Source organism: Lissotriton helveticus, chromosome 5_1, assembly GCF_964261635.1.
Source record: "Lissotriton helveticus chromosome 5_1, aLisHel1.1, whole genome shotgun sequence".
NCBI classification, from domain to species: domain Eukaryota; kingdom Metazoa; phylum Chordata; class Amphibia; order Caudata; family Salamandridae; genus Lissotriton; species Lissotriton helveticus.
The window spans coordinates 622,346,273-622,372,049 of record NC_136065.1 but is presented as its reverse complement, the minus strand read 5'-3'; the positions used below and the strand labels follow the sequence as shown (position 1 = coordinate 622,372,049).

At 48.8% G+C, this 25,777-nt stretch overlaps 1 protein-coding gene across 2 annotated transcripts in view; it reads left to right on the top strand.

Moving 5' to 3' along the window:
• Window positions 1-25,777, top strand: part of CASP9 (caspase 9) — a 148,296-nt gene that overhangs the window by 43,204 nt on the left and 79,315 nt on the right. For both annotated transcript variants that reach the window (XM_078642996.1, XM_078642997.1), the window contains exons 4-6: window positions 645-691; window positions 16,141-16,317; window positions 16,408-16,497. In XM_078642996.1, coding sequence (XP_078499122.1) covers window positions 645-691; window positions 16,141-16,317; window positions 16,408-16,497 — 314 coding nt within the window. The remainder of the gene's footprint in view (window positions 1-644; window positions 692-16,140; window positions 16,318-16,407; window positions 16,498-25,777) is intronic.

Here is a 25,777-nt window from a genome sequence, read left to right as displayed (position 1 = left end):
CCCCCATTACTGTTTGTCTCTTGTTCCTCATTTTTGTTTCTCAGAGTTTTGCGGTTTCCTTCCCTCCCACCTTTCTACGTGTCTTTCTACTTTGCTTGTTGTGTTTTCCTACAATCTTTCTATATTTCTCCCTTCGTGCCTCTTTGTGGCTTCATTTTGCTGATTCCCCACTCTCATGCCCTTTCTTTCCATCGTTTTGTTTGAGAGCTGTATCTTTCTCACCCATCTTTCTTTGTCTGGCATTCCACCGTTCTGTCTGTCTGTTGCTCATTTTGAGGTTTCAACACTTCATGCAGTTTTTTCCCTTCTCTCTGTCTTACTACATCTCCAGTTGCTGCCGTACTCGCCTCTCCTTTGCTTTCTCATCGTCTGCCTTCCCCTATTCCTTTCTCTACTCTTGATGACACTTTCCATTCACTTCAACTTTCTTTCTCTCTCTGTCATTTCACTGTTTTTCCTTCCCTCTCTGTCTCAATATTACCTTTCCTTATTCCAGCCCCCTTTCCTGTATCTAACTCTATCTCCTTCCTTTCCTTGCCTTCTGCTGTATTTCTCTTCTCATTGGTTGGTCTCGACATCGTATCATGCAGCTTCTGTTCGTCATCCTTTTTTTAATCTCACATTGATATTCTGTATTTACCCAGGTGCTGGAGATGCTATTGAAGGGAATAACAGAAAGAACAGTGAGAAGGTATATCTTAACTTTTTTTACATTATGTTCATATTTTGGTGTTTACATTTATTTAAGCAACCGGTAATCTTCAAAAGTACAAGTTAGTGACTTTAGTAATTCTTGTAATCTTAATTTACACCTCAGCCCCAGAATCTAGGGAACACAGTCTTACGGTTGAAGTGAAAAAAATCTTTAAAGTTAAAGCCTGGGTGCATGTGGCGACACACTGCTCACAGGCGTTATCCCTACACCCACCACCACGCCTGTCCTATTCATAACATCTGGATATGAGAGAAGGCACAAAAGAGACCTCATTGGAGGATTGTAGTCGCTCATCTTGTCATATGAAGGAATTCTGCAGTCGCTCATGAGTGATGGATCAACAGAACTCAAGACTAACATATTCTCCCTCCTAAATAATTTTCAGTTGCATGTACTTTTTTTATTTTGCATAGATGTCACATGAATGGTAAAATTGTAAAGAAATTGATAAAAAAAAATACCATCTAATCACTCTTGCAACAGGTGTGTTATAGTGACATTCATTGTATCAATGCACAGTAGCTTTATCTTGTTACAGCGAAGGGAATCCTACGACTGGTCTTGTCTCTGGTTAACACAGGATTTTTAAATAACTATTCAAAAACACGAGACAGTTATTACTGAACAACTTAAAAGGCGAGGCAGATTTCCAGAATGTAGGTGCAAGGGGTGGTTTAAGAATTAACATCAGTTTCACAATCCAAGCAAATCTAAATCTCCCCAACTAATCTCTAACCCGAGGCCTCCGAAGATAGTGCTGGAAGAGGCTAAAGAAGAGTTTGACTGATGCAGGGAAATTCCCTATAGTGATGGTGCAGAAAATGTTCCAAGATGTGCCAAAAGCTGAAAAGCTCATGAGAAGATGAATCAGCATCCGACTTGAAGATTGTCTCAGCTGGAAAACCAGGGCCAGAGGTGAAGAGCAGAGGCCAAGTAGAGGCTTCCTCTCTTGAACTGAACAGAAAGGAAAGCCAAGCACCTGGCCCCGGGTGTGGATGATTTTATAGACTGCTGGATCCTCAAACCTAAAGTGGACCCTAAAATATTGGGATCCTCGAATCTTGCAGTAGATCATAAATCAAGGACCCACATCTCCTGCAGTAGATCATTGAATCCCGCTGTAACCTCCCTCTGATATGGGACATGCTGTCATGGATTTTTGGGTGCCCTCAGAAGCACAGAATTGACTACGCAGGGGCCTCGCAGCTAGGCAGCACATGTGGCAGCCATAGTTCTGGGCAGCATCACAACTGTCACACCGGCGCAGACAACATCTTAATTTGCAGAGCTCTAACCATGTGGTGGAAAGTATAGCCAATAATGCCCAGGACCAGAGGTGAATTGGAGAGGGGGTGAGCCCCACTGGCAAATCTTGACAGTAACTTGCCCCTTCTCCTTTGGATCATGTACATCAGTAAACTTTTTAGCACTGCATGCTGGTTGGTCATCAGGTGGAAGACTGACAACAAGAGGTATAAGACTATTGTGAGGACCTTGTGTTGCGCCTACATTTATTACACCCTTCTCCAAATTTGGAGTGAACTTTAAAGTATCCTAATTTGGGGGGGAGGGTGGGGGGGTAGAAGTGCCCAGAGGTTGAGCTGCATATACATTTTAGAAAGGCTTGGCTTAGACAACTGTTTTTTTAAATGACCTAGAGTATGTGGATTGTTGGACCTGCGATGGGCAAGCCCAGCACAAAGGGGGTAGCTTGGCTCAAGTGACAAGGCAAGTGAAGGCTGTAGTGTTAAGCCGGCTCTGACCCAATAATAACTCCTTGTACATCCACACCAAAAAGAAGGACACCACACCACTGCTGTATAAAAATACGATTCCTTTATATAAAAGTTCTTTGTTGTAAATAGGGTTGACTGGGAAAGCACATATACATTTCTTTTGGTCATACAGTTCTGGTAATAAATAGTATTAATAAATAGAATAACTTCAGAAATAAATATCACAATAAATATTGGTTCATTTAAATAAACAACCACATGTTTCTTCTGGTATCGCTGCCACCAATTAAATACTTTAGAATCATTACATCTGCAATACGTTTCAAATGGGAAAGATAACTCTTACAGTTTATGCTGTTTTCAATGACCAGGTATACGGCTTCTCTGAGCACAAAATAAGGTTTGGGACTCTTTAATAATCACTCAAGGCGTATGCGCGTATATCTAGAAGGCAAGGAAACACAGTCAATACATCATTTGCACTTGGCGGTCACCGGGATAGGATCTCTGCTTTGCCGGTGGGGTCTATGCGCGCCTATGGGCTTTAGCACCACTTGAGCACAGGCGGCACCAGTTCAAAGTCACTAGACTGACGAACGGGCTGCCGGAGAGGTCACACAACCTTCGCGCACAGTCAAGTAAATGCCGGTTCACAGTTCCTTCACAACGCTGCATTCACTATGAGGAAACTGGCCCACCTCACATCGGCTGCAATCAAGATACGATTCAGTCGGGCACAGCACTCCTCTCGTGAACGACGGGGCTCTCAGGGGCTCCACGGTCCTCCCTCCGACTTCCGCACACAGGGTGGTTCCCGCCCACAGCTACAGCGCCCGGGTCACTGGGGAGTGGCGAAGACGCTAGTCCCGCCCAACGAAGGCCGGCCTTTCCCCGCCCCGGCGCACCACCTCACCTTCAATCTGCGCAGGAAGCACTCTACGCTGGTGGGGCTCGGAGACGTCCGAGCTCCCCTCTAGAGGCACCTGTCGCGAAGGGGGCACAGCTGACGATCGCGGTCGCGGCGAACTTGCTCTCGCCTCGCGACTCGATAAGTCGATCACAGTTCACCACCGGGGGAGGGGGGGCGGAGAGGCACACGATTCTGGCCACAGTCTTTGGGGGCAATGAGGTACTCGCTGGGCAGGCGCTGTAGGCGCTAGATCACTTCTCACGTAGCTGACTGGAACGCCAGTCAGACACAACGCCAGCAACCCTTTGCTGCTCTACTGCCTGCGCTACCAGCCACCTCAGGGGTCAACAGGGCAGGTGTCAATCTGGTGTCAAGTCTGGAATCTCTTCTTCTCTAGTCGAATCCCATCTAATCTAAAATGGCCGCCAGGGACTGGGCCTTATATAGCCAGTGCCCTGGGGTACTGGCACGAGCCAGAAGGTTCTAGAACCTTCTCTGGCTGTGACAATGACATGGCACTCTTGAGGGGTATGTAGGACACTCACAGCCACCGTACTGGGGTTCTAGAGCAGCCATTTTGTGTATCTGAGGAAAATAAAGGAATTCCTGTCAGAAATGCGCGCCAACCAAAGGGCGCCAAAACCTCAAAAGGCCAGGGTTCATGAAGGCTCCAATGGGAGTCACTTCACATGAGGAAAAAGGGTGTCCACCATTTTAAGTTCATTTACACAGGTTGACAACCCCAGCTTGTAATGCCACAGGTTTGGGCCAGGCGCCTTTGTAAATAGGTGCCACAAACCTTGTGAACAACTGGGCGTCAAGGAACATCTAACCCCATGAAACAACACATAAAAAGTCCTGGTAGACAAATAAAAAACGACAAATTTTGGGAGGTACAGGGGAACAAAAGAAATCATAGTGGTGAGGGGACTCTCAGAAGCAGACGGGTCTAACATGGATGAATACCAATTTTACTTCCTAATGGACTTCTTACCAACCAAGTAATGATTGAGAACCCCCAAAATTTCCAAACTGTGATCCTTTTTCTCCTGCTTCGCATGAAAACCCTATAATTAAAGAAATAAAGAAAAGTACTGTTGGTGCAGAAATGTGCCCTGCATGGTGTACAAATGGTTTTCCTTGTCTTGAGTGCCCGGTTGAATGTATCAAGTATCCTGATTTTTGGCCCTAGACTCACTCTAACTTAGTGTATGAGCAGAAACATTGGCATTTACCTTGTCAAGAGTAAGGTCGTGAATCTGTCCTGTGACCCAGAGAAGCAGACCTAGCATGCTGTCATTATACAAACAGTGGATCACTCTTTGTTGTGGGTTTAGTACATAGAGTGAGTGGTGCTGGCAGTATACCACATTTTTGTGAATCCTTAGTTGTGGCCTAAATCTTTTATATGTGTCATTGGAGTGGAAGCCTTTTGGCTTACTTATGTAATGTTCAGCTTCTACACACATAGTTTGTGTCTGTTTTGATTTGGCATTTCATGCATAGATAGGTTGCTCAACGTTGCACAATGTTTGGTAGGTATGGCTTAGCATCAAATCCTGTAGATGTTTGAAGTTTCGTTCCTTTAATGCTCAGCTTGCACATGTTAGCATTGTATTGCATCTGCACCTCCTTGCATTCTGCAGGGGCCTAGGAAAATGTTTAATATGGACCTTAGTGTTGTTTTTACCATTTCTTGCACAGCACTCTGTGCTCTAGCAATTAAGACTTCATCATGGCACTTACAGCGATTCACTCAACAGCTCATTTAATTACAAGCCTGATATTTACAAATAACTTTCTGACTGTTTGACACATCCAGCAAGGCATGCGCCAAGACACCAAAAAGAGAGATGCCGTTTTCAGTTCATGTAGTGTTGGAAGCTGGCTCTGTATATACTATACCAAAGTGAGGTATAGTGTGCACAGAGTCCAGTGGAATCCCAAAGGTAGGCAGAGGTAAAATTAGATGGCACCTTACTCTCTATTTGTGGTAGTGTGGCCTGAGCAGTAAGGCTGTATCATAGGGTAGTGGTCAGCATTTGTTGTACACACTCAATCAGCAAATGATACCTCACACTCAAAGACTGAACTTCAGACCAATTGGTTTTGTATAAAAATATTCTTTTAGTTATTTGATTTTCTAGAACCACACAAGCCTGGCACAGGTAAGCAATAAATACTTTACAGTAGTAATGCAGTTTGTAAACAGTTTGAATTGCAATTGTATATGCACTTTGATATGATTAGAGTAGAGCTACTTGCAATGCAATGCTTTTGAAATACTGTACATATACTTTGTGTTGGCTTTTTACTAAAATGTCAAGTAGATTACTTTACAGATTACTTTTCTTACACAGTGCAGTATACCTGGATACTGCACTGAGATATTTCCTGTAAACAGGTAAGTAAAAGCATTTTGGTTATTTAGTTACAGTTTTATGGTTTAAATCTCTTTATTGAAATTCAAACAGGTAGGGAAAACAAGACCCTCACCTCCTCTATCATCGTGCGGAAGAGACCACATGGTCGCAATACACATCATTACCACAGGCAATAAGCATGGAGTTGGTCAATGGACATTACAAAGGAAGAACAGAAGTGAGAACCCCCCTCCGACCACCCTCCCCTTCCCTACCCTCCACCCATCCCACCCACCCCTCGTCCACCAGAAACAAAGAGGGGGGGTGAGAAAGATAAACAAAAAGAGTGGCAGTATACTGATCAGCGGCGCCGTCTACGATGTCCCGTGGAGTCTTTGCTCGGAAGCTGCGTGTCTGGGAGACGCAGCAATCGGAGATATCTAGGGCATGTCAGCTCTCGAAACTCCGTTACCAGGAGAGTCAGGAAGGGACGCCATAGTTCGGGAAACTCCGACCAACTACGGGCCAGTGTGAGGGTGAGCTTTTCCATACCCACCACATGCCAGAGTCTCTGAAGACAGCCTGAATTTGAGTGGGTACGTCAGCGGGTTGGGCAAACTCAGGAGGATGTAGGAGGGGAAGCGAAGGAGCTGGGTCTCAAAATGTAAATTATTTTGTCGAGGACCTGTGACCAGTATGGTTGTATGCGGGTGCAGCTCCAAAGGATGTGTTCCAACGTGCCCACCTCCCCGCAACCTCTCCAGCATAAGTCACTCCGCGGGGGGTCAAACTGGTGTATGCGCTCCTGCGTGTAATACCAATAGGTGACAATCTTAGTTAAAGTTTCTGTGAGGCCCATATGGTAGGCCGAGTGTCGTGCCCTATGGTAAATGCCCTCCCAATCCTTATGGCTCAGGGTTCTCCCCAGGTCACTCTCCCAACGGGCTCGGCCCGCATTATATGTGTGGGTGGTGTTGGCAAGGAGCATTTTATAAAGGTCAGAGATGATTTTTTTGTCTAAGGTGCGTGTTATCAGCGACTTTTCATAGGGAGATAGAAGGCGCTGTGCTTGCGGTTTAATATGTGGGTGTAGTGCCCAGTGTCTAATCTGGAGGTATGGCAAACACTCCTTCTCTGCAAGACCGTAGTATTCCCTGAGCTGCGGAAATGGAATGACTCCCTCCAGGTCAAAAAGGTGGCCTTAGGATCTACAGGGGGAAGCTCTCCAAGCATGAAAGGCCCGGCTATCCGTGCCAGGTTGGAATTCCGGATTGTCAAAGATCAGTGTGAGGGGTGATGGCAAGGTGGTCAGCTGTGCCGAGATGTTGGTGCGGTCCCAAGAGTCTAAAGTGGTGCTAGTGATGTATGAGGCATAGAGATCGGCTGGGCAATGGTGTTTGGAGAGGAAGGGGACCCCCTGCAGTGGCCTGCCCGCCACCGCCTGGTCCTAGAACAGCCAATGCTTCTCCGACTCCAAACGTTGCCACTCCACTAGGTACCTAAGCTGAGCGGCACGGAAGTATAGCTGGAGGTCGGGAACCCGCACCCCTCCCCTCTCTGGTGGCAGGACCTCAACCTGGTGCCAGAATCGGGGCTTACGTCCATGCCAGATGAAGCACGATAGGTCCGCTTGAGTTTGTTGAATCCAACCTTGAGGGGGCCGAAGTGGAAGGGTTTGGAAGATGTATAACATTTGAGGAAGTATAGTCCTTTTCGTAGCTGCAATTCTTCCTAGTCAGGACATCGGGCAGTGTTTCCACCTAGTAAGTTCTTTGCGAATGCGAGCACGGAGATCAGAGTAATTGATGTCGGATGTAGCCTGAATGGTGGGGGCGAGCTGGACGCCTAAGTATGGGATCGCGGCCATCGCCCACTGCATCGGGTGTTCCTCCTGGAGGTGATTTAGGGTGTGCTCAGAGAGGGAGATATTAAGGGCCACAGATTTGTCCATATTGATTTTGAAGCCCGATCCCTGGGCAAAGCTATATAATTCGATAAAGAGGGAGCGCAGAGTTGGTCCAGAGCAGCCAGCTGTTTCCGTTCCACACAGAGCTGGCGCCATGCATGAGAAGCGCCGGTTCGTTGGTGCAACTGCTCAAGCTCTGCAACCCTGTGTGTGAGTTCCGCTCTCTTCCGGTCTCTCTCCCGATTGTGAGCTGAGGAGATCGCTATGCATTCTCCTCTAAGGACCGCCTTTAAAGCTGCCCATTGAGTTCCTAGGGAAGTGTTGGAGTTAAGGGTGATCTAGTCCGCAATGGCTTTCTGGATTTGGGCAATCACTGGTGGGAGATGTAGCAGTGTGTCACACATGCACCAGTGTCTGCAAGGGCGCGGCGAGAGCGGGAGCCGAAAAAGTGGCAAGGACAGGGGATTGGTCCGAGAGGGAGGCCGTCAGTATGTAAGTGTCTAGTGCATGGCTCTGAAGGGATGAGGAGCAAAGGAAATAATCCAATCACGCATATGTCTTGTGGGCCCCTGAATAGAAATTGTAACTGCGGGTGCGTGGGTGAAAGGGACGCCAGAGATCGGTCAGCCCAATGTCGTGGAGTAGTTCGCCTCCCACCGGTCGAAGAAAGCCTGCTTGGGTCGATCTTTGGCAGGAACGATCCAACCCTTTATTAATAACAATGTTGAGGTCCCCCCACCAATAATAAGTGTCTGTCCGAAACCATGGCCGCTTCTCGAAGAGCCTTAAGGAGAAACTTGGTCTGCCCTTCATTGGGTGCATAAATGGAACCTACAGTGAGAGTCAGTCCCGCAAGCATGAACTGGTAGGCGAGTAGGCGACCCCTAATTTCCGCTACCTTCTGGATGACCCTCCCTGAGAAGGACCGGGATACCAGTATAGCTACCCCTGCCGATTTCGACGTGTTTGATTAAAATAGTTGTGTTGGAAATACCCTAGACCGCAATCTGTGGTGATCTTTGGAAAGCAGGTGAGTCTCCTGAAGTAGACAGATGTCTGCCTTCGAGTGTTCTAGATAATGGAGGAGAGCACTGCGTTTGATTGGATTGTTCAAGTCCCTCACATTAAGTGTAAGGATTTTAAGAGAGTTGTGTGTCATCAGGGGGCTAATGTCAGGGCCAGACGTAATACATAAGGGCCGGCCAGCATAACATGAGGCAAAAACTGTCAAAGGGCAATCAGGGGAGGTGGACAAGGGATCCCAAACCCAAAAACAAAATCCAAGAACTTTTACCAAAAAAACGAAATAGTCCGTCGTCCTGAGACGTACTGAGTTGTCGTGGAACCAAAAGGAGGCACCCTCCGCCCTCCCAAACCCAGCAATTGGACAAATGGAGGGGTCAATGCAGTGGGGCAGTCATTTGACAGTGGAATCTTCTCCGGCAAGAGCTTCGGTGGCCGCCGTCAGTGCTTCCTGCTGACCTCTGGCAATCTCCGCGTTGTGTGGACGCTGGGGGCGCCGTCATCTAATCTGGCGCTGCCATCCCGATGGGGACGTCTCAGGTCCCGAGGTAACGCTGAGTTCATCGTCGTCCTAGCTTGGCGCCGCTAGACCCAGGACGCGGCATGCTTCCACCAAGGAGCGAAGGTGGTATAGACGACCTTCGTGGCAAAAGATAAGGCGAAAAGGATGCCCCCAGAAATATGATACACCCTGCTGTCGGAGATGCTCAGTCACTGGGCGGAACTGCTTCAGTCATTGCAGGATAATCAGAGCCACGCTCTGATACAACACAGGGGAGTGACCCTGGAATGAGATGGGGTGGAGGGTTCTTGCTTTAGCGAGGATGGCTTCCTTGATCTTAAAGTCCTGGACGCACACTAAAATGTCCGCTGGTGGAGCGTTAGGGGCACGTGGCGGCCCCACTCTATGCACCCTGTCCAGAACAACATCCGTGTCCTGTGATTCCCCGAGAATGTGGCGGAAGAGGCCCTGCGTGAATGTGAAGAGATCACAGGTGTCATATGAGGGCTTAACTCCGCGGATCCTAATGTTGTGTCTGCTGGACCGGTTTTCACGATGCTCCACATGCGTTTGCATGTCCACATTCTGGTCTTGAAGTCGGATGACCTCTTGCTGGAGCAAGGTGATGTTGGATACTGTGGCGTCGCTTTTCTCCACGAGAGCCGCCACTCTCTCACCTACACAATCCACGTCCCTGCGAACTTCTCTGATTTCAGAGGCAAATTCCGCCTTCACCGATTGAATGTCCCCCCCTAAGGATTAGGAAGAGCGACTCCAAGAAGGCCTTCGTAATGGGCTCATCCCCGGTGGCTGTGGGAGGCTTCGAAGTTCCCGCCTCAGGCGTTGCAGACGTTAGGTATGGACTGAGAGTGGCCAAAAATGTCCCTAAGGGGCTTTTGCTTATTGTTCCCGGCTCTGGACATGTTGTGCAGCCACCACCCAGGTGCGCCGCAGTGAGCTGATGACCGAACCAGTGGCTCCTTGGGTGGGACCGGCAGGACAGGGGCACCCAGCCCCTCCGCAATCTCTCGGGCGACCTCTGCAAACTTCCCCAGGTAACAAGGTGAGACTCTCCGTTGATGGGAAAGGTATCTTTTGTCTCTGGGCTGCGCGGGTGCCCGTGGACCTGGCGCTGGGCTGTAGGCCGGCGGCTCGCCGCTCGTGCGGCAGATGGGGCCGGGACGTCCTCCGTCACCGTCCATACAACCAAACTTATTTGTGCAACACCTCACGCTCCCAGCGGCAGCCCCATTGGAGTGGGCTCACCTGCGTCCTATGTCCGTCCCAGCCAGTGGCACATGTGAGCAGGGGGGGCTGCCTCCGATGTCCATCCACGGCCGTTGCCCCCCTGGCGTTCAGCGCCTCAAGCTGTCCGGAATCCACTGCTGCTTGCTTCCAGAGGGGGGGGACCCTGATCTGATCTTCCACTGGCTGCTGCGCGGCAGGCACCCGTCGCCTGGATGCCCTCGCGCCACCCCGAAGGGCTCCCCCGGTCCCCTCTCCGTTCCCAAGGTAGGCGCTGTCAGCGTTGCCGGTTCGCCAAGAGGATCCCAGAGTTTGGCCCCCTTCCTTAATCAAGCCTCTTAAGTCAGTCCCTAGTATTCATGCATTTAGGTCACGACCGTGCCCATCGCCGCTGCAGTGGTCGCTCACCTCGTGTCGGGCAGGAAACTCCGGGGTCGGTACACCCCCACCTGTAGTCGCCTCCGGGGTGTCTTCGCAGGTGGTACCTCTAGCAGTCTTTGCCCCGCTACCGGCCTAGTCTGGAGGGCTGGGGCAGTCAGGCCCACTAGGCTGTGCGCCTCCGAAGCCGCGGGCTCGCGTGACGCGCCGCTGGGGTCCGCACGCCCCTCGCCGGCTTGGGCAAACTCTAAAGCGATACAAAAGGGGATGATGGACGGAGCGCTTGAGCAAATCAAACACTCACCCCCAGTCAACTGATCTGGGTTTAATCCATTACCATTCTTTAGCTCACTCGGCCACCCCAGTTCAGACATGGCTATATGCAAATCAGTCTGACCCTGTGCCTCATGGGAACAGTCCCTTGCTCACTTTGCCACTGGATTCAAGCAAGGCGGGCTGAAGACGGCTGTAATGCCAGAAACCAATCCTCGGAAGCTTGTTTCCGGTCCAGGGAAGGCATGGCTTGGCAGTTCGGGCTGGACTGTTCCCATGAGGCACAGGGTCAGACTGATTTGCATATAGCCATGTCTGAACTGGGGTGGCAGAGTGGGCTAAAGAACGGTGATGGATCAAACCCAGATCTTTTGACTGGGGGCGAGTGTTTGATTGGTTCAGATGCTCCGTCCATCACCACCCCCTTTTGTACCGCTTTTGGCCACCACAAGTGTGGCAGGGTATGCTCAGACGTGAGTCCCTTGCTCACTTTGCCACTGGATTCAAGCAAGCCGGGCTGAAGACGGCTGTAATACCAGAAACCGGTCCTCGGAAGCTTATTTCCGGTCCAAGGAAGGCATGGCTTGGCAGTTCGGGCTGGACTGTTCCCATGAGGCACAGGGTCAGACTGATTTGCATATAACCATGTCTAAACTGGGGTGGCAGAGTGGGCTAAAGAACGGTGATGGATCAAACCCAGATCTTTTGACTGTGTGTGAGTGTTTGATTGGTTCAGATGCTCCGGCAATCACCACCCCCTTTTGTACCGCTTTTGGCCGCCACAAGTGTGGCAGGGTATGCTCAGACGTGAGTCCCTTGCTCACTTTGCCACTGGATTCAAGCAAGCCGGGCTGAAGACAGCTGTAATGCCAGAAACCGTTCCTCGGAAGCTTGTTTCCGGTCCAGGGAAGGCATGGCTTGGCAGTTCGGGCTGGACTGTTCCCATGAGGCACAGGGTCAGACTGATTTGCATATAGCCATGTCTGAACTGGGGTGGCAGAGTGGGCTAAAGAACGGTGATGGATCAAACCCAGATCTTTTGACTGGGTGTGAGTATATGATTGGTTCAGATGCTCCGTCCATCACCACCCCCTTTTGTACCGCTTTTGGGCAAACTCTAGGCCGGGGCTCCCCGCGATACAGCGCGCCCAGTGTAGTCCGCGACGATCTGCGGGGGTCCCTCGGCGCTCACCCGGGACGTCGCTGTGGTCTCCGATGCTGTTCTCGCTGTCACCTCTGCCCCGTGAGCAGTCAGTACGCCTCTGCCGACTTGGTCGGACCCAGCCTCCCCGGTGAGTCGACTGCTGTGCAGCTATCCCCCACGTCTGGGGATCGCCGGGCCCCAGCCTCTCGCCAGCTGCGTGAGTCAGACTTTCGGTCACCGGCCAGGTCCAGTGTCCGCCTCGGTCCACTACCACTGCACCCCAAGCTATGTGGGCCCCAGGGGGCGTGTGCTGTGCCGGAATGGAAGGGCGGCGGTCAGGAGCCGAGAACAGTGCGCCTCCCTCGCCGCCATATTGGTCACGCCCCTTAGTTACAGTTTTAAAGGATTTCATAGATTTTTCCAATTCCACACTTAAAAACTTTTCACAGAAAAACAGTCAATGATATCCTATGGAGGAAAATAGAGTTATCGGTTCAAAGGTAAGTATTTGGTTGTAGGAGTTGGTGTTCTGGGGTAGACTCATGGGTCCACCATGGTCTTGTTACACCCTTAGCGGCACTAGGGCGGCTGGGTGCAGAGTGCTGAAGCCCAATGTTATCCAGTGGGGGATAGGGGACCTCCGATTGGTGGCTGCAGACTAGCAGGCCTCTGGGTTGTGGGAGCGGAGTTTCTGGACTTAAGCTCAGGGCAAATGGGGGTTCAAGCCAGCACAAAAGGTGCACCCTCAGCTGCACTGGGGTGGCCGGGTTCAGAGTGCTGTTCTGGTGACGGGCGTCCTGTAGCTTTCAAAGAGGAGTCGCCAGTTTGCAAATGCACTGCAGGCTCAGGGACGACACCACTTGGAGAGGTAAGTTGGGATGCTAGGGGTTGATTAGGCACCGTCGGTTGGACTGCTCAAGGCTTCGGGCGTCCAGTGCAGGGTGCCTTTTAGGGTCGGATCTTCTTACCAACTCGTGGTTGGGGTGACCTTGCAGTTTGAGGCTGCAGGCTTCAGCTGTTGGCTTGAGGTAGGTGAGGGGTCACCGGATCTCTGGTCAGGATCGCTGGGGAGACCTTCTCTTGGTGTTTGGCCACTCTAACTCGAACTGTGTGGAGTCGGGTGCAGACTGGTGCAGACGTGCTGACTTTGGCAGATTTGGAGTCTGTTGTTGAACAAATCCGGTGTTCACAGGAGAGTCTTTTCTTTTGAAGACAGGGCAGGTCTTCGGGGTTCTTGAGGCTGCAGGACACACCTCCTCTTGTAAGCTTCGGCACGGCTGTTCGGTCCTTCTTATTTTCTTCTTCTGGTTTCTTGCCTGAGGAAGCAAAGTTCAGGGCTGCCCCTAAATACTAGATTTTGGGGTGTAACGGGTAGGTAAAAGGTTGGGACCAATGGGTCCCTTCCCTGGGGTGGGTACACCCCTATTATGCCACCCTCCAGTGGTAGGGGGCATGAGCCTTACCCTGGTTGGCTAGGTCCCCCCATCTGCAAGATGTTGGGGACGGAGAGTTTAGCTTCAACTCGCCTCCCCCACCTGAGGGGTGGAGTTGCCAGAGGTGGGCACACCTCTCTTCCTCACTTGTTTATCCTTGCCGATTCTCCCGCCCAAAGTGGGGGTTAGAACCAGTGGAGACCCGTTGCTGAAAGCAGTAAGAGGCCTGGGAAAGCTCACTTAGGCGGCAAGCCTTTTAAGCTTCCCCATCCTGGACCCCGAGAGCAGCAGGCTCTCGACCCAGGGGTCCAGAAACATGTCTGGTGGTGGCAGCTGAAAGCAGCCACTCAGCCTGGACACTAGTGGTAGTTCGTTGTTCAGGGGGCATCTCTAAGATGCCCTCTGTGTGCATTTTTCATTAAATTCCACACTGGCATCAGTATGGGTTTAATGTGCTGAGAAGTTTGATACCTCCCAGCACCATGTAGTCCTAATGGCAGCACTGCACTTGCAATGTCTAAGAATGTACTGTGAATACTGTAGGGGTACAGGGCTCATGCACCTGTACCCTCACCACTGGTATAGTGCACCCAGCTAGAGGGGTGACTGATTTATGCCAGGGCAGTGGGTTGTAGGCATGGCACACAGGGATGTGTGCATGTCGACTCATCACTTTGCTCTGCACCAAAACATGCAGCCTGCAAAGGCAGTGTGTGAATGTAAAGGTACAGGGCCTCTAAGGGTGGCACAATACGTGCTGCAGCCCTTTAGAGGTCTTCCCTGGTCACAGTACCCTGGGTACCTGTGGTTTGATTTACCAGGGTCTGACCTGTGGCCAGAGATGCCAATTTTGTTTTGTTTTCATGCAGTTTTTATGAAAAGAACATAGGTCCTGGGTACCTGATTGGCAGGAGCCCAGGGCACACTCTGTCAAAGCACATCAGCAGTCCAGCAAAAAGTGGGGGCAACCATGCAGAAAGAAGGCACTTTCTTAACGGTAGTTCCTGTAGATATAACTTTAAAATGGCATCCTTCTTGTCCTCCAAATCTCTACAACCCTAGCAGCATGTGCACAAACTGTGTTTTCTTTTTGTTGGCAATTTGTCTTCACACCACAGATTATTTATGTATTTAAAAGAAATGCACTACTGCTTGGCAGTGATGGCTGGCTTGACACCCCCTACCCTCCCCATCCTTGCCCCACATGTCCACCTTATCCTTGCTGTAGTAAAATCGGGCATGGAGTATCAAAATCCCACCAATACATGTATTCCTGCATCCTTCTTTGGAAGACTCGAGAAAACAAAGCAGGCTACACCATCTTTCCCTTGCACTGGCTTATGATTAAAGAAGGAACACCATAACACACCTGTAACAGTGTCGACCAAGAACCGCATGGGCACATATGTGGCTACCTCTGCTTATTTTTTGTATTTGGTCAATCTCCTTCAAACTGATTGCCATGTGCCTGACGAAGGAAGGACAGTTTGAAAGTTAATGCTCTCCACATAGCTACCTTTTCACACTAGAACTAGCTCTCATTCACTTCCAACTTGAAGACACAGTCATGCACTTCTAAGAAGGATTGAAAACAACGTGTTTTTGCCTTGAGTGCCATAGCTACTTACTGGTTTAAACAATCCAACCAAAGACACCTGTACCCTTCAATATTCTTGTCCACGAAGAGCTCTGAAGAGCCTGACCAACTGTGTGAAAACTTTACAAAACCTGAAATACAGTATATGTACATCTTTTTTTGTAATGTGCACCCCAGCTACCCATCTCCTTTCCCAAATGTATAGTTTTAAACTGTAAAGGACTGACTACAGCCCATTTGCCTGCATTACTGTAAGTGGGCTGACTAAGTTCATTTGAGAATGGGTCAGAGTGTAGCCAATGCAGATTGTGGGCTGTGTGTGCCTATTCTATTGGAACAGTCTGGAAACATTACATTGTAATTTATTTATTTTGTAATAGCCTGAGGTCACCAGCCTCCAGGTGCCTTATGTTTTGGCGAATTAGAAAGCAATATAAGTGCAGAGAGATCATGCAAAACATGAAGCCCAGAGGGTTTATTCACCGTACATTCTGTGGTAAAAAGTTGTTGAGCGGTGCTGCAAATTCATTTCTACTACATGTAGGCTGGGTGCTGCAAGAAGATGAGTAGAGAACGTTTTTCTTTCAGTCTTGTCTAGTCCTATTCTCGTGTGGGATGATCTTTTGGGAAAGGGATAGCTAACATGTGAAACGTGATTGAAAAACCAGTTTGTCTCTGTCCTTTCTGGTTGTTTCTTTTATCTTGGGCAATGGACATGTGTGATTGTATCAATCTGTTCTCCTCTTCTGCCAGTGTGAATTTAAACCGAGTCTGATTTCTTCCTGCCAATTTCTTCTTTGGGCCTTCAGTAAACTGTACTTGTTTTGGGGTAGTGAAGTGGAAGAGGGTGCCTGTCGTTGTCTGCCTTTGGAAGCCTGCTTGTGTTTAACTGTCCTCTTTTCTCTTTTCTTCTAGGTTTATATCCTTGAGGCGGATCCTTGTGGGTTCTGCTTGATAATAAATAATGTAACATTTCAAGAACACTCCAATCTCACACCGCGAAATGGGTCTAACATAGACTGTGAGAAATTACGGAATCGGTTTGCATCCTTTCATTTTGAAGTTCTAATTCGTGAAAATCTGACTGGAAAGGTAGAAATCTAAAAATCTTTCTTATCTTTGTGGTATCCATGTTTTATTTTTGTCTGTTTTACAATCGGATTCTTATATTTTCTTGTTTAGGAAATCCACAAGGAGCTACAGACGTTGGCAGCATTAGACCACAGTCACCTGGATTGCTGTGTGGTTGTGATTCTTTCTCATGGCTGTGAGGTAGGAAGTTTGAGATAGCTCATTTGTGTACACACACACACACTGTCCCCCACTCCCACATTCGTGGAAAATACATTTTCTTGAGGTATTGTCTAACAGCTGTGTATTTGAATCGTATGAATTGTTTATACAAGACAGCCTGTTCATCATTGCTTAATTATATGAAGATACAATAAAGGTACCACCATAGATTGCACCAACTGCTAGAAAATAAATAATCTATACGTATAATGACAAGCTGTCTAAAATAATTGTAAGTTACTCTTTTTTGTGAAAGTAAAAAATTGTTACGCCCCCACCTGAAATGACTTCGTTTTTTGCGCATTTGTTTCAGGTACATTACTGTGATTTTAGTGAGTGATTGTTACTTGTTTTAAAAGCCAATTCTGAAAACACTGTAGTGCTCTCACAGCCCGCCTGATATATCTTACGAGAGCTCATGGGTGATCGTATTACTTGCATTTAAGTGACGCCAGGAAGTTTTCCTGTGATCCCAGGAACTGGACGTTGCCTACACTGCTGGTGTTTCCAAACTTCTTTACTCTGTGTTTGGCATTTGAAATGGGGATGATGATGCAGCGCCAACATTCGGCGACAGAATCATTGGTTTCTCTTGCGCAGCTGACAAAGACTCCAAGCAGTTTTTCCTTTCTTAGAGTGAATTAGATCCTTCATCCCTTGCTGGATACATTTAAATTCCACCTTCAACTGTTGAACAGCTTCACCTTGAAGCCTCCCATCCCCAACCATCGAGCATCAGATGCAGTTTCAAGATCAAAATGCACTCACAACTTTGATGGAGGAAGTCCAATAACAACCTGACTTTGGTTACCTCTTCCACATCCAACTTGATTACACAAGCAATACAGGAACCTGTAAACTTTAGTCTTGTGATCCCTCGCTTCTGTAAGACTGTCCACCTTCACACTTAATGACATTGGACTAAATCTCTTCACCAATATATTCCCTCCCTTCTCTTTTTATATCCCGCCCTTGACATCATTTTATTCTCATTTTCAATTCAGACATTTCAACCATAACTTGTAACTTGCCCGCCTTCAATCACTTCTTATCTCAGAGAAGTCAGACACTGATCCTCCACCTTTATTGGCTGGTTGCTATTACTAGAACAATGACCAGTTTTTCATAGCTATGTTATGCTACCAAGCACATCATCCATAATCTGTGAATTTATACAAGTCTGAACTTTCCTCTATTATCTTTTCAAGCAGAGGGGAAACGCTGTTTTAAAGATATGTAACCTGGCTTTTACATTGCTAGATTTACATAACAAAGGTTCATAGTCGATACTATCTCACAGCATTGATGGCAAACTGAGGAGACACATACCGAAGAGGAGAGAGCATCTCCATTTAAATTGCAGAAGTTTTGAGAAGCTGGCAGATTTGAGAGAGCTAGCGAGAGGTGTGTTTCCGAGGACAGGTTTCGGAGTATGAAATTGTCTTTTGCTCGCATAGGAAGGGTTTAAAGGGTTCTAGTTACAGTGAGGGTGAATTTGTTGCGCATGTATGAGTCTTTTGTAGCGCATGTATGAGTCTTCATAAACTTAAAAGCAATGTAAGATTATACAGCAGAGCTTTGACTTTCCTCACTGAGTGACTACCAGACAGTTGTAGTGCCCTGTTATTTTTTAAGGTCTATTACTACCACAGAGGTGAGATATATGTGATATAGGCGTCTCTGAGAGGCCTGGAAGCAGACTTGCATTGTTGTATAGTTATGAGTTGACCATAGAACACATGCTTAAGCCCTAAGTAATGCCAAACCAGTCGACAGATTTTTCTCTGGACGTGTAGCTGTATGTAGATGTTCTTGCAGAGTTTAATCCTTGCATAGCCATATTTCCAAATCAATTACTGTGTCTTAAAAGAATTGAGAAGCGGCTTTAGTGCTTAACCTTACATGGACTCCAAGTACGGTCTCCCTTTCAGTGAGGTTATGTAATAACCTGCACCCTTTTATACATTTGCCAGGATTGCTGATGTTGTTGATTTGAGCATTCAAAGAACTGGTCGACTAAACAGTCCAGTGTGAAATAAAGTCTGTCATTTGCCCATCAATAACCTTACACTATGCTGAACGTTATTTGATGGATTGGGGGAGTTGTATTCATGTGAGAGTTAGCCTGGAGCCCTACTGCACCAGAAATAAGCAAATGTTTCAAGAAAAACCAGTCATTGTATCCTGTTAGGAAAGTTTGGAATTATCTATTGCCCACACCACCAATCTTGATCATAATGTCCCCAGACAGTGCCTGATCCCCCTTGCTTTAAGCTGCGAATTGCACCTTACAAATGTTAAATATCAGGATCGAAACCCTTTGCACCATATATAATTAGATTGCATGATTTCGCACCTGGGGCCAGTGATTTCATTGTTGGTTCATGAGGTTAAATCATTGCCAGGATTTCTGGATCACCATGAAGTAAGTGAAACATTTTCAGTTAGATTCATCATGTGTTGCTTTATTTTAGCAATATTCCAAATATCTGGTATGGCTCTGTCCTACGTCAGCTAATGTTGGACACCTGTGTGCTAGGCTGATACCTGATAAGCATTGCAGAATTAGGGGAGCAGTACTGAATATTTATTTTTTGGGAAATTGCTATAAGGGAAGCATCCACCAAGAAAATTGATGGAAATAGGAGGGAAAAACCCATCTATGGCATTCGTCTTTTTCGCAATCCAATCTTTACAAGATGGGAAGTAACCCTTGTTCGGTAGACAGACTATTTTATTATTAGAATGGCTCGAAACATGAATGCTCTTTATCAGTGGAAAAGTGGAACCCCTTTTGTAGGAAATTACCTGTTTTTGTATGATCACACCCCCCTACCAAATTTCGACTGATGCTGCTTGTTTTTCAACTCTGTAGTGCCCGGAGTCCAGCTACCCATGCCCCAGTTCATTTGCTCTGTTCCTTCCAAAACTGTATATACGATTGTCTAATCCCCGATTGGCATATTTAATTTGCCTCCAAGTCCCTAGTATATGGTACAAAGTTTATCCTGGGCTAGTAAGTTAAATGTCACCAGTGGAGTGCTGCTCGTGTTGTTCCACCACTGCAGTGACAAAGTGAAAACATGTCTCCAAGAATGTCATTGCAGCCTAGTCAGGCAGCTTTTAAAGTAGCAAACTCAACATGGCAAAAGATCCTCCCTTGCCATGCCCAAGCCCCTCCCTTTTTGTGCCTGTAAGTCACCCTTAAGGCAGGCCTTTTTAACCAAACAGAAGGGTGGCTTCTATTAAAAAGAAGGTTATGTCGAATATTAACTTTACAGATCGTGACAGTGCAAATTTGAAACTGCCATTTTCACTATAGTAAGGCTGGTAGTCCATTTGGCTAACATGGAGTTACACTATCCACTGTACTGTGCTAAGTGCTAGTTTCCATTGGGACCACCAGCGATATTACTCCAAGGTATTAATTTAATGATTTTTATAACGGACTCTTGCTATAATCGGATTTAAGGTAACTTTTAATTAGAAGGTGACTTTAGAAAGTCCCCACTTTGTTGCTCAAACCTCTGATAGCCCTTCAGCATATTGGCACCCCAAATAACAGGCTGCCCCTCTGCTAGGAAGTGTAAAGAGTTGCCATTAACAGAGAACAAAGAGAAACCATTGATGTATGACCTCCTCTAGAATGATGACTACCAGGCAGTGGCCACAGATAAGAGCCTCAAAGCGGCTACTGCCTCAGTGAAGCAAATGCAAGTCACACCTCACTAGGGCCACTCCTTTGTTCAGGAAGACTGGCTTGCATCTCCTCCATAAGGTGAAAATCTGTTGCAGAACTCGGTTTGAAGAACGAGTTGTTTAATATGATGATTATGCCTTAGTGGCGTGCCTACAGCTTCTCAAAGGGGAAGAAGGCTTGTGCCATCTTGCTTTGGTAACAAAGAGTACCCATGGATTGTTTGGTGGCCAAGCCCCCCGAAAGTGGTGTAAAGTGGGAATGGATGCCTCTTGGGAACTATTTCCCCATTGACAAGTGAGGTGCCCCCTCCCACAAATGCGAAGATGACTTAAAAGCAGCACCACAGCCACACAGTCCTCAGATCAGTACTTGACTGGAAAGAATACTGAAGAAGGACTGCCCTGCTGCTCCCTGGACCCAGCAGAGTGGAAGCCCCAAAGATTAGACTGCACCTATGGCACCTGAGGAACCCAGAAGAAGACTGTTCCTGCTGTGTCCACTCGTGGAAAAGAGCTTCCCTTGTGCCAGGACTGAAGAAGTGACTCCAAGGGCTAGTTGACTTGTCTCATTAAGCTTCAGGACCACCAAAAACTGATGCAACCAGCACCCCTCGAGCCCAGCTGCCCAGGAATGCAGAATGCCACTGGACGCTGAAGTGCCTGCTGGAAGACCGAGTCCTGAGGTGTCTCCAAGTCCATGCGACCCATAGCTAGAGTCGAAGTGGACTCTGGTCCCTAGAAACAAAAGATTTGCTTAACTGAAAGCATTTGTTGAGGCTGATTCAACCAAGAGACAAATTGACCAATGCCGACTGGACCTGCATTGGACTTCCCTGCTGCTTCTGCCGGAGACGACCCCTGCAGCTCATGTATAGCAGAGTGGCCTCAAGGACACTCGCTGCATCTCTTCAGTTTCCTGAGCATCCTGTATCCTTGGCCTCATGTCTACTTCTTGGTTGGACCATGGTAAAAGATAAAAGTGCACTGAGGACACTGAGACTGCTAGAGCCGGCAGACAACTGTCTACCATGACCTAAGTGGTTCCCGCGACTTGCTTCCAACTCGGTGTGGCCCATCCAGGAGAAGATTGGTGGTAGTTCTGGCACATTGGCTCGATACCAGCCAAGCACATAATTTATTGCATATTATAGAATTTACTTACCTTTGAAAAATAATATCTCCAGTTTACCTCAATAGATTTTTGTGATTTTAGTGCCTATTTAAAGATAAAAAATACTACATTTTTAGGTCTCGCCTAGGCAAAGGTTGCACTGTCTCTTCGAGACATGCTGTATTGAGGTATGGATTTGAAGCTTCACACACTCTCCTCATATTTTTTAATTAGCTGTTGTGACTGTCCTATATAAATGTTGGCTTTTGATTTGTTAATAGGTTTATTAGTCCCTCCTTAGTACCGCCCTGTCTTCAGTTGTTACCTCTCATAAGGACAGCCCCTCTTACTTGTGTCCTTATAACCTAGCTTTCATTAGACGTAGGAAGCACTATTTAATTCATGCCTTGCCGAAGCAAACAGGACCGAGCACATTGCAATGCCGCAAGTGTGCTTTCACTTTAATAATGGTTGCTGTTGTGTGGGGGTGTGTGGGCCTTGCCAGGCACAGGTGGCCGCTTGCGCAGGGGTTGGGACGCGCAGCGCCAGCCAGTGAGCCACACACTCGTCCCAGTCGGAAGTGACGTGTCCGAGCACACGCCTTCCTTTTATTGATCCCCGCAGGCCACGCCTGGCCTGCGGATGCATGGATGCGTGCGTGCGTCCACTAGAGTGCTAACCGCACTACATCTCTATCCAACTATACAAAAATTCGAAAATGCTCAAACCAAACTGTTCACAATGTCACACTGAATGAAATCAGGCACTCTGTACTTGCGTGTCCCTCTTGATGACGGCTTCAGGGTCTCAGCTGGCAGGCGTAGTCGTTGAGTCTTTGACTTGGGCGGGGATTGGGCCTCAGACTGTATCGAGGGGTGCGGCCTTGCCCTCGTTCTCCCCCCCGTGATGGATTCCGGGTGGGGGTGCCCAAGATTGATGCTCCCGCCCCCGGCTCTGGCTCTGGCTCTCGGGTGACTCGTACTGAGCTGCCCTCTTCTTCTTGTGCCACTGCCCGTGGTGGCTCGTTGGTTCCATCTGTGTCTTCGGTGTCCATGCTTGAGCTAAGAGGGACCGTCTTAAACCATGAGGTGTTCCTCGAGACTTCTTCTCCCTCCCTGCTGGCAGTCACCATAGTCCCCTTCGTGTTGGTTACAGTCCACGGGCCTGGTTCATAGTATGTTTGAAATTTCCCTCCTGGGCGTCTGTTTCTGATGACAACTTGATCTCCTCGGTGTAGTTGTTTTGGTGTCGCTCTGCGCCGGCGGCTCGCTCGCATGTTGTTCCTGCGCCGGCGTTCTTGAACCTCCCTCATGTCGTCCCTCACCAGTATCGGTACTGGGGAAGTGGGGAGGAGGTCTCTGCGTTGACCTTGAAACATTAAGGACCATGGGCTTTTCCGAGTAGTGCAGTGGGGCGTTCCTCGATATTCTCTCAAGAACTCATGCAGTCTTTGCTCCGGGTCGGCTTCCTCTACCACTGCAATCCTGAACATTTTGTTGAGAGTCCGCATGAATCTTTCTGCCTCTCCATTAGCTTGTGGCCACTGGGGAGTGATGCGCCGGTGAGCGATGCCTCTGGTTTTCAAGAACGTGGCAAACTCCGTTCCCTGGAATGGTGGCCCATTGTCACTTTTGATCTCGCCAGGCAGTCCAAACAGGGAGAACATTTTTTCTAACGCTGGCCCCACATGTGTAAATGCCGTGGATGGCACTCTTTCCACAATGGGGTATTTGGAGTACGAGTCAATGACTACCAGGGTGTGGCCCTCTCCAGGGAAACTTCCAAAGTCGACGCTGACCTTTGACCACGGGGTCGTGCATGCTTCTTCAGTGATTATGGGGACCGGCCTTTCAGGATCGCTGGTCAGCTGGCAGGACATGCAATTCTTGACATACTCTTCCACCGTGTTTTCCAGTTCGGGGAACCACACCTTCTCCCGCATGCGCGCCTTCATTTTCGTAGCACCCTGGTGGCCCCCATGTGCGAGCTGGGTAGCTCGGTGTCTGAGGCGTTTTGGTATCACTAGGCGTGTCCCTCTCAACAGTACACCCTCTTCCGTGGCGCTGAGCTCGTGACGGATGTGCCAAAACTTCGTGAGGGCTTCTTTATCCGATGCTGTCCAAGTGTTGGGGGGGTGTAAATAGTCGGTCCAGGATCCTTCTTGTACTGCCTGCAGTGACCTCATGTATGGATTATCGTCCACTGTCGCCTCCTTGATCTCATCGATGGTCATGCATTGGGGGCAGGAAGTGAGTGCTACCCACTGGACATATTCTTCACACTCTTCATCAGCAGCTGCTGGCTCTTGGGGTATTGGGTGGCGCGATAGGTAGTCGGCTGGGTTTTTGGCTCCCGGTCTGTATACTACTTCCATGTCTTATGTTTGCAGCTGGATCACCCACCTCTCAATGCGTGGCGGCGGATGGGGAGCAGTGCCCTTGAAGAGCGGCACTAAGGGTTGATGATCTGTGACCATCACAAACGATTGTCCCTGTAGATAGAGGTGAAAGTGGCTGCAGGCCCACTTGATGGCTAGGGCCTCTCGCTCTATCTGTGCGTATCTGGTCTCGGTCGGGGTTAGCGCCTTGCTGGCAAACGCCAGAGCCGTCCATTTCCCTGGTTCATGTTCTTGTGTCAGGACGGCTCCTAGGCCCACTGGGCTTGCGTCCACGATGACCTCGGTCCGCTTGGCCGGGTCAAAGTACGAGAGTGTTGCGTTTTCAAGGAGTGCGTCTTTTATGCTCTGAAAGGCATCGTGCTCCTTTGGGCCCCACGTCCAGGTAGCATCCGTCTTCGTTAGAGCTCGGAGGGGCTCGCTGCGGGTTGCCAGTCCCGGTATGAAGCGACCACAGTACGTGGCCATCCCGAGGAAGCTCCTCACCTCCGTTGGAGATTTCGGTGCTGAGGCGTCTTTGATAGATTTTGACTTCCTTGGATCAATTTGGACCCCTTCCTGGTTGAACACGTAACCAAAGAATTCGATCGATGATTGGAAAAATTGACATTTTTCTTTATGGAGAGTTGCTCCATGCGCACTTAGTCTTTTTAACACATCTCGCAGCTGTTTATAGTGTTCGGATGCAGTGGCGGAATGGATGAGGATGTCGTCGCTTACATTGATCACCCCCGGCAGTCCTGACAGTAGCTCCCTGATGGTGTTCTGGAACACCTCCGCTGCCGAAGATATACCGAAGTTGAGACGTTTGTACCGCCGGAGGCCAAGGTGGGTGCTGAATGTTGTGATGAAGCGACTTTCTTCAGCGAGGGGCAGTTGGTGGTAGCCCGCATTGAGGTCGATTTTCGAGAACCATCTCGATCCATTCACATCAGCTATGATGTCATCCATCGTGGGTGTTAAGTGCCTCTCCCTTCTGATTGCGGTATTCGGTAGCCTCATATCGATGCATAGTCGGATCTCGCCCGGTTGCTTGGGTTTTTCGACTATGACCATGGGGGAGACCCAGGGGGTGGGTCCCGTTACCTTCTCGATGACCCCCATATTTTCTAGTTTTTCGAGTTCTTTTTCCACTAGCGGCCGCAGGTGGAATGGTATTCGCCGATGGCGTAGGGCTGTAGGGATGACGGACTTGTCGATGTGGAGCTTTATCGGATCACATTTGATGCACCCCAGGCCCTTGAACAGTTCAGGGAAGCGCTCCAGTAGTTCCTCCACCTGGTGGTTCCGGATGCGGTTAGCGAAGGCGATCAACTTCAAGTCCTCCGCCGTGTGGCTGCTCAGCAATGTGTCGGCCTCCCGGTCGATGATGTGTATCGTTGCGGTCACTTCATTCTCGTCAGCTCGTATGGGTGTTACGATTTTTCCCTTCAGAGGGAGGGGAGTGTCTGCTCCGTAGGCGAATATTCTGGTCTTGGAGCGCAGGACCTCCGGACGAGGGCGTAGCTTGTTAAATTCTTGCAGTCCCATGACATTGACGGTGGCGCCCGTGTCAATGACTGCTTTTACCTCGGTCTCTCCCACCTGTACAATACACGTTGGCTGTGGTCGACGTCTGAGTTTGAGTTCTCTGGCAAAAGAGATTACATACACCTCTTCGTCTTCCGAATCCGACTCATCATAGGTCGTTGGCAGGAACTTGTCCGTTCTCTCTGGGGGTGGATCGGTGAGTGATAGTTGGCGGACAGCTTTGGTAGGTGTCCATGACTTCTTGGCATTCCGGGGTTGGCTCTTCCGGCGGCAGACTGACGCAAAGTGGTTGGGAATTCCGCAGTTCCCGCAGGTTTGCCCTTGGGCTGGGCAGTCTTTAGCTGCATGTGGTTCATGTCCGCAGTATCCGCAGCGGCTTTGCGGTGCGTCTCTTCGGAATCCCTTTTTCCCTTGGCCACGTGGTCGTGGGCGTACTGCGTCAGCACGCTCAGCCTTGACGGTTTCTGTTTTGGCGGGAGTTTTGTGTAGAGCCTGCTCCATGGCTGTTGCCCTGGCATCAGAGA